This window comes from Tachysurus fulvidraco, chromosome 2 (genome assembly GCF_022655615.1).
Source record: "Tachysurus fulvidraco isolate hzauxx_2018 chromosome 2, HZAU_PFXX_2.0, whole genome shotgun sequence".
Classification (NCBI taxonomy): Eukaryota; Metazoa; Chordata; class Actinopteri; order Siluriformes; family Bagridae; genus Tachysurus; species Tachysurus fulvidraco.
In genome coordinates, this window is record NC_062519.1 from 26,355,935 (window position 1) to 26,365,314 (window position 9,380).

The following is a 9,380-nucleotide window of genomic DNA, read 5'->3' on the forward strand; positions in this document are numbered from 1 at the left end:
AAACGCACTGCAACATAGGCTTTTGAAGCAAGATATAGTCACTAGATTAAAAGAGAAAAAGTTCACAGTATCCCATCATGACGTTTACGGACAAAAAGTACTACACATGAACTGACCAGCATCTATGATTGGCTAGTGTCACTTTGACTGATGGGTAAGAAAGAAAAACCGTCGCTCCATCGTGGAGAGCAGGCTTTTAATGGATGGCTGTGGCCGTGTCCGGTTTTGAACTCGTGATCTCCAGACAGTGGGATGACACCCTTGGCAGTTGTGCGACTTGTGACCCCAGAGAATTGAGGTTAAAAATATGGCAAGATCAGACAGCCTTACCTAAAAACAGCCCAGCAATGCTCTTCCAATAAAACAAAAAAAAAAAAAAATGGGGGAAAAACATCATGCAGATTACAGGTCAAGAGCTTCTGTTAATGTTCACTTCCAGGAACCAGATAGGCTGGTTTGAGTATTTATTAAACTGCAAATCTCTCAAATTTCTACAGAAAGGTGTGAAAAACAAAAAACATTCAGTGAGAGACAGTTGTGTGGTCGGGAATGTTGATGAGATGTCAGGAGCAGAAGACCACATCAGGTTCTACTCCTGTTAGCCAAGAACAGGCACTTGAGGCTGTCGTGGTCACTGGCTCGTCAAAACTAAATCACCTGGAGTGTTATTTTACTTTACAGCAGTCCAGGTTTGTTGAATGTATATGTAAAATTGTTCATTATATATCTATAGAGACATTTGAATGATATTCTCTTGTGAAACAATAAGTGTTTACTGGTGCCAGTTGCCTTGCTTTGCTAATCTGGCAATGAATTTTAATCTGCTTTTAAACGTTAATTTATGCTCTACATTTTGGCTAGTTTTATTAAATTATAGTTTATAGGGCTTTGAGAGCACTTTGGGTTCAAATAGTCTCTGCTTTAACAGTGTATATTGCGGTGTTAAGCATTGGGTTTTTCACAGCTTTGCAACTCTTTCTTTCCTTCCCAAGTGCTAGACTGGTGTTGCTCTTGCTATATGATGCTGATGGTCAGTCTGCATCTTGGATCCTGCCCAAATGATGACTGTTTACTAAATAAAGCTTGTGTGACTCTGGCTACCTTAGAGGGGTATTATTGCGTAATGTGATCTGTTTGTTTTTCTGTTCCCTCTTAATTAAAAACTAACTTTCACTCACCATTGATGATTAGCAGTTTTTGACCTTAACTCCCAGGTTTGGATCAGCCAAGCAAACACTCTTGTTTACATAAACATTAAGGTCAAAGACCAGAAACTTGTACGTGTGTCAGTGGAGTCACAAAGAAAGATAAAATTCCCTGATTTAGAAAGCACAAATATGGGTTTTGGGTCATAGGGGTCTATCAAATATGACGATGAAGCAGATTGATGTTATCCTGAACATCCTGTGTCAAGGGCATTGTGTGAAAGGTTTGGTTTCCATTGCTAAAGCATTGCATTTTTTCCCCTCAGCAGCCCTGTAACAGATCATGTTACCAAGGCCTTTAAACAGATGAGTCATTTTTTTTTGCCCAGTATTGTTCACAGCAAAGTTTGATCCTTTAAAACCATGTTTTTTTTTCTCTTTTTTAAAGATTTATATTGATGAGAATTGCAGTCATACGATGCAAGTTTATAACTCTATTAGACATCTAGTGTTGCTTGATGAAACTACTGAGTGCACATTTCTTTTTCTTTCTTTCTCTTTTTTGTGTAAGGGAGCTGGAAGAGAAAATTCATTCACCCACACACTATTGAGCCATTCTATCACCTTAGGACATAGCAAGCACTCAAGACCTCTATCTCCATCTCCATCTCTCCTTTTGTCTTCTTTTTCCTTTCCTCTGCTTCCTGTTCTTCTTTTTGCCTCTGCCCTGTTATTCTCTCCTGTGCAACACACAACCTTATGTTTTTAAGGCTTAGGAACTTTAAAAGCATTTCTAAAGCCTGTACTTGAGATCTGAACCTGACCTTTTATCAAGAACATTTTTTGGAGGTCAGTTCATGGTTGAAGAACCTATGCATTTGTTCTTCCATCCATGTGATGCAGCACTGGACTCTGCTTTTCCTTTTTTTTTTATACTGGAAGTTTCTCCACTATGGACATTTTTGTTACCGTTGAAACTACTGTGATTTATTTCATTCCATAAATCCAGCCATCCTCTTGGACAAGCTGTGAGATTACTACAAAGCAAATGTCTGAGCTGTTTACCTCAGACTTGCATTGGGATTAATGTTACTGTTTCAGTAGGACATTCGTTTTTAGTGCTCAATGATTTTTTTTTTTATTTCTGAGTGAACATCTTTAAATCTTTCAGAAACCTTAAACATCTTAATTTATCTGTAAATCGTTTGTTGATTTTTAAATGTTTCAGATTATTTTTTTCTTTTTGTTGTGTGGTGTGTGTTTTTTTTTTTGGCAATTTTTACAGCAGTATTCCCCACAAGCAATGTTTGAGCACACCTTTAAGCTTTATTTTTAATAAAATAATAACTAATTCCACCCTTGTAACCATTTTGTGAAGATAAATCATAGCTTTGCTTAATGACACGTCTGTGAAATGTCTGGGTTTAACACGAGCGAGTTGTCATCCAGTATGTGACAAATAGGATGTCAGGTCTCCCAGGGTGCTGCAGGGCTCATAATGACCCTTGTGAACGTTCATACACTGCATTCAGACATTGCATTTATCACCACAAGCTGCTATATCACTGACTCAGTGTTTGGTCCAGATGGGTAGTGTGAAAGCTCAGCTCATGGGTAGATAGAGGAATGTATAAGGAACTCAACTATACGATGGCTAGAACTAAACTTGATAGATTTCACAAATTTGCTATCGTCATTGAGTATCATCCCATTTCATCTGTACGTGGTGCTTTGAGAGCCGAGTCAAAGATGTGCCGTTTCTCTTTCCTCTCGCATGCTTACATACTTGGAAGCTTTGAACCTGATGACCGCATGTATAAAGCTGAGTGCTTTTTTCAGCCCTGAGCTGTGAATCTCAGCTCATCACTCCTGCCTTCCAACAGAGCTCTCCCACACACACACACACACACACACACACACACACACGGACCACACAGAACACACACTCAGACACATTACCTCTCTAGCCTCAAGGGGAAGAAATAAAATGTACACTGGTGTATTTCAGGACAGATGTGATATAAATGCCTTAAATGATTAAATGAACTTTGATGCGACCCAAGAAATGAAGTCCTCACAATGCTCATTCTCATGCTCTTTGCCTTCGTTCTTGTCTTACAGACAGTGACAGTGAGATCTCCAGTGGCACTGGAGATGTGTCTAAAGACTGCCCTGAGAAAATTCTGGAGTCCTGGGGTAGCATCCTGCAAAGATGGTGAGGCAAAAGACATTAAACAAACCGATAATAGTAGTGTTAGTAATTGCATTTTCTTGTCTATCTTTAAGTGAGAGCCAAAGAGAAGAGAGAGATGATAACAAGCAGGTCTTTCACAGAAATGAATAAAGGTGTTCTTTCATAAATGAAAATGTTGACAAATTGGCACACATCACACCTCCTCAGCATCGATTTTCAACGTACTTTATTAAACAAAATGCTATTTTTGGGGGGATTTTGAAAGGGCATACAAAGTCATCTATTACACTTAGTATATTTTAATGATTTAAAATGATGTACTCTCTTCTACAAACCACGTTTGTGCGGATGTAAATGCATGAATGTGGAAAACGATTTGGGATGAGATGATTTCATTAGAAAATCTCTTAATGAGAAACTTATTCTTTAAAAAAAAACAAAAATCTGTTTTTAGTGGCTTGCAGCACTGACATGGAGTGTGTCTCTGTTTGTGTGTGTGTGTGTTGTGCCCATCAGGCATGGGAACCTGTCGTCACGTCCTAAAGGGCTGTCTGCATTGGTGAGAGCCGGTGTCCCAGAGGCCCTGAGAGCTGAAGTCTGGCAGCTCCTGTGTGGCTGCCAGGATGAACAGGCCCTGCTGGAATGTTACCGCATCCTCATCACCAAGGTAGGATAGAGAGAAAGTGTGTGTCGTTTCTCACACACACACACACACACACTCTCTCTCTCTCATGTACACACATTCTCACATACACACTCTCTCGCTCACACACTCACATTCTCACACACACACTCTCACTCACTCACACACTCTCTCGCTCACACACTCACATTCTCACACACACACACTCTCACTCGCTCACACACACTCTCTCTCTCTCTGACTGTAATTTCTAATCATCGTCCTTTGGTATTATGTGTAGCAGAGGTGGTGACATCTTTGTTTTTTTCTGAATCACCGAAGATGTTTTACCTCTTGCTATGACCATACAGTAGCTTTTCTGTTTGCTTTATTTAAACCATTGGTCCAACCAAACGCAATAATATTTGTCAGGCAGTAAAGCCAATTAACTGAAGGGGAAAGACAGAGTACAAAAAAAAAACGGGTATTTTCAGTGTGTAGAGACTTGGTCAACATGAACTTTGACCTTTCAGTTTAAAAGCTTACTGTCAATATTGTGGGCCAAATATAGAAGGTTGAAGGCAGAATATTTCGCTTTTTTTATGTCATTAAACACCACATGACCAGCCTCATGTTTTTTTCACCTACCTTATAAATATAAACAACTTCATTTTAAAACCCATTTATCAGTTTTCTGTTGTTGGTTCTGCAGCTTAATTAGTAATAAAAGAGTAATGACCTCTTTTTAGTTCAAATGTTCTTAATTTTGACAACTGTAAATCAATCATTTCTTCAGATTGCAGTTAAAGATCAATACAACCACTATGTGTTAGTTTAGCTGTTAGCATGGAGCCTACCTCTTTATTGAAAGAGGGTTTTGTGCTATTCTGTATTTTCCTCTCTACCTTCCTCTCTACCTTGTCGTCACCTCTGCGTGAGGGCCATCAACTCTGTTCTCTTCGAATCGATGGGCAAGACGTGTGTTTTTAACAGAAACTAGTACAGTTTGCTTTCTGAATAAGATCAACAGCAAGATGCATATTTTCTCATTTCTTTATTGATTGTATCTGTTTAGTGCAATATGTATTTTATTAGGACTGATTTTTGCATACAAATGCTTTAATATCTGCACTATATAGTTTTCCCAGGGTATTTTGAACAGAATACAGTGGAATAGTCACTTTATTGCCTTCTAAAGCCACATCAGATTCAAGTTCTCCCATTACAGCTGTTTATGCGAGAGGGTATATCCTTAATGTAGCCTTTTCTGCAGGCTATGTTGTATTTGTTCTTGTTTAAAAAGCTAATTCTTTCATGTTGTTCTTGGAGGTGCACTGGTTCTCATGCCGAACATGGTGACTGGGTGGAATTTTCCCACACTAAAGAACTATTGTTAACTCCATCTAAAGCACATCCCATGTTGTTTTGCTAAACAAATATTACTAAATAAGTGGAAAAACTGTTATGTAGTGTTACGTCTGGTTATTGGTCTAGAGGATATGAGGATGTAACACGTAAAAATCTAATTATGAAAATGCGGTTCAAAGAAAAACCTTTGTTCTATTGGTAAATTGTGGTGTGTGTGTTCAAGTAAACAGGCAGAGACCGAAGCTGAGTCTGGTTTGCTTTTTAGTAAAAATAAGTCGGAAAAATAAACATCCAATAATTCCATAGTCAGTGAACCAAAATTAAATTCAAAAGTGTGTATTTACAAACTATATACAAACACAAAAGATAACGATAACAAAGTGCTAAAGAAAAGAACTCGATAAAACAAACACATCAACTAAATCTCAGGTACAAATACTTAGCTACACAAAAGAAAACAGAAAAGAAACATCTTCAGCGTAGAACGCCGCTAACTACGCTGCATAATAACATAAGTACAATGATTGGCATCTGCTCGTAACCTAGTGTGTCTAAACAGTTTCACTCTGCACGATGAAATGTAAGTCACGTGACAAACTAACCTGGTCCCAATCACTATGTATCAGAGAAGGACCGGAATAGGCACCGTTAAACCGAGAGTCGAGTCACAGCATAGACATCGATAACTGCATGGTAGTGTTCACAAAGCGAAAACCTTAACACACAATAACTAACACGGAATTAGAAATAAGCAAAGGCAAAACAAGAACAGACAAGCAAACGCAGGTGAGTAAACAACCAGGTAAGGTCAACGCCCCTCTCTCGCGCCCTTGTCGCATCCGGGTCTTTATACCTGGACAGAAACACCGGATTGGCTCTTGGAGTAGCGTGTGAAATGATAACTGGCGGCCGAATCGTCCAATCACGGGACCTGCAAGGCAGAGGAGGAAAGAGAGAAAACAATACGGGACGTAACAAGTAGTCATGTCCTTCTCATCAGCATCATTGTGACTAAATGGAGTAAAAATGTTGCTTCAAAATGAAAAATCCTGTTTCTTCAAACTGAGTAACAAAATGCAGACACATAGCTGAGGTCAGCATTAGTAGTATCTAGAGTGGAGCTCTGATTATTAGCCACTGATTCCTACTAGCTTAATTACACTTGCGTAACGGATTTCAGCAGAACTATTTACCTGTCAACTTTAGAGAAAGTGTAACATGACCAGTTGAACCAGTTAACCAGTTTAACTTACTGATACAAAGTGGAACTGATAAAGGATATTAAAATTTCCAAAGTCATGACATGATTAAAAAAAACGAACTGATCATTTTCTCATCTTGTTTGCCAACAGTTATTTGAACATGTTAAGCATGTTATGAAGCCATTAAACTCTTTCTTAAGCTGCTCCTCCATATGATGTGAAAATGGATAAAAAGTAGCCTAGAGACACCGAAGTATCCGCTGATGCCAATCTGATAATTTTGTTATCTTTAAAATCAAATAATTATTTTTTTTAAAAACCGAAAACCCACAAAGAAATACTTTGCTAAAACATGTCGACTAGCTGCAAAAAGTATTCAACCAAATATCCCATTACTCTGCAAGTATAATTATAATCAAAATCAGTTCTAGCTAAACACACAATCAAGTCAATCAAAAATTTCAGTAAAAAAAAATCCAATTCAATTCTTCCACATTTGTTACAAGGTTGGATGAATTTTTTTCTTCTTACAGTATATCCAGGCCCAGTGGTACTGGCTAAAGGTTTTGGTACTTTACTTTGTTGTACAGTGGCCTGTATGATGGGGAAGGAGCATTGCAGACATTTTTCAGCTGGTATTAAATATCATCTTTCTAGCAAACTGGGCTTATTTGTGTTTCTCTATGGCTTTCACACTGCACTAGTAAGTTTTTAGACACCTTTACAGTGATGTTTGTTAAACTGAGTTGTATTTTGTTAAAATCTGTGTTTTTATTCATGGTAAAACTGGATTTTGGTCAAAATCCCATTCTTTTTTCATTGTGTTTTAGCCATGGCCACATACGATGGATTATCCCAGGCAGGCGCACACCGATCATATTATTTCTGTTCTAACACAAGTTATTGAACTGAGGTCATTCTTATGCCCTTTAGCAAATATGCTAGTTTAGTGAAAAACTAAAAAAAAAATAAGCTTGTAAGTTTTTTAAATGCAAAAGCACATAAGAATGTAAGCTGTGTAAACACGCACAGTGATTTTTTTATGATGATGGTGTGATGGACTTTGCAGAGCTCGGTTGGAGTTCAGGATATTCCTGCCTGCCCTTTTTGTGCTCTTGGTCTTGACCCGAGTGAATCAATTTACTTTTGACTTTGCTGCACATTCCCTCCAGCATTTCCCCTTTGCCCCATCACTGCTTTCCACAGAGCTCGGATCAGTCAAGCACATTGCTGTAAACGGGCATATTGTGCGTTCTTTGGTATTCATAAAAGGCTTGTTTCACCCCATGAAGAACACCTTGATCATGGTGTATGTTCTTTACATGTAAATCAATAATAATCACTGATGCACCAGGGAAATACAGCATTGTAACTTATTGAGAGGGTGACCGAAAGAAAGGGCAATAATGAAAGAATATTTTCATATGTATTTATAACCTGGCTGTCAGCTCTTGCCAGGGAGTATAAATTCCACTCTTTCAGTTCCTCAACCCAGAACCACGGTTCTTATCGCCTTTCACATCAGCAAAAATAGCTGCCATCCAGATGAGCTGCTAAATATACACCACTTTATGTAACACAGGTTCTGTAACAGTGTGAGTATAATTCACTCCTTTATTAATTCAGTTTGTAGTGTTCTCCTGTGCTGCCTGAAATTAATGGTATTGATATAACCATTGTGAGGCAATAAATAAATCAGAGAGAGAGAGGCTGATGAGTTTCTGTGCTAGATGACACTGAATTTATTAATAGCCCTGTCTCAGCTCTCTATTGATTACAATACTGATTGAATCCTCATTTATTGTCCCATTGGTCATTGCAGGAATATTAATGTATCTGTTATGTTATAAATCAGCCTGCTTTTTCATGATTTTGAATTGAGATATGAGTAATGATACTTAAGAGCAAAGACACAAAGAATGAGTTTTTGATGATGTGCACAAGAGCAGGCCTTGTTGTTTGTGCATTCCATAAAGAGGCACGAAGCTGACATTTTCTCAACCTTTACCTCTCCTTTTAAACTCACTGTTGCAGAGACAAATCACTGGACTGCACCCAGGAGTTTATTCTTTTTTTTTCTTTTCATTTTGCTAAGACTGTGAGCCACCACCTACTATATCCCCATCTGCTTTGGGATTAATTATGTAGTCCTAACCAGTCTGCTTATGTGGATTATTATCTTTATGGAGCATGTAATGAAATCCTTGATGGCAGATTATTTTGGTAGTTTTTTTTGCATTTGTCATTTTTGTGCACAATCTGGATATACAAGACAATTTCTTTTGTATGGTGGAAAGGGTATCTCTCTCTCTCTCTCTCTCTCTCTCTCTCTCTGTCTGTCTCTTTTTCTCTGTCTTGATGCTTGCAACAAAGGCCTTTATTTTTGATTGAGAATAGAAGTAGTGTCCTTTATTTTAGGAATATATTCTCTCAACACGTGTGGCATCATGCCTCCTTAATACAGTATATCATTATATTACATTGACCTTGCGACACAACCTAATGTGTTATTGAAATTTATCATTAGCCACATTATGCTTTGCGGGTCAATGATGGGACCGATGGGCCCACACGAGATGCTGACAATTTGTAAACATCATTAAGTTAATTTCATTTTTAGGAAGTATAAATCACTTGCCTGTCTGGCTGGATGAAGCTCATCTTCCCTAAACTGGGAATGAATGCAAAGTGAGTCAAAGACTTGTTTAGTGTGTATCGGTAAAACTTTTAAAGTCCTTTATTAATAAATATGTTTAACTATTTCCTCATTAACAATGGGCACATTTTTTATTTAATTTTTTTAATTTTTGATAAATAAAATTTTTATTGCTTCTTTAAGACAATGCTTA

The 9,380-nt window shown here is 37.9% G+C and overlaps 1 protein-coding gene across 2 annotated transcripts in view; it reads left to right on the forward strand.

Annotated features, from left to right (window-relative positions):
* rabgap1l (RAB GTPase activating protein 1-like) overlaps positions 1 to 9,380 on the forward strand; it is an 87,323-nt gene that overhangs the window by 18,687 nt on the left and 59,256 nt on the right. For both annotated transcript variants that reach the window (XM_027169915.2, XM_027169916.2), the window contains exons 12-13: positions 3,267 to 3,360; positions 3,856 to 4,006. In XM_027169915.2, coding sequence (XP_027025716.1) covers positions 3,267 to 3,360; positions 3,856 to 4,006 — 245 coding nt within the window. The remainder of the gene's footprint in view (positions 1 to 3,266; positions 3,361 to 3,855; positions 4,007 to 9,380) is intronic.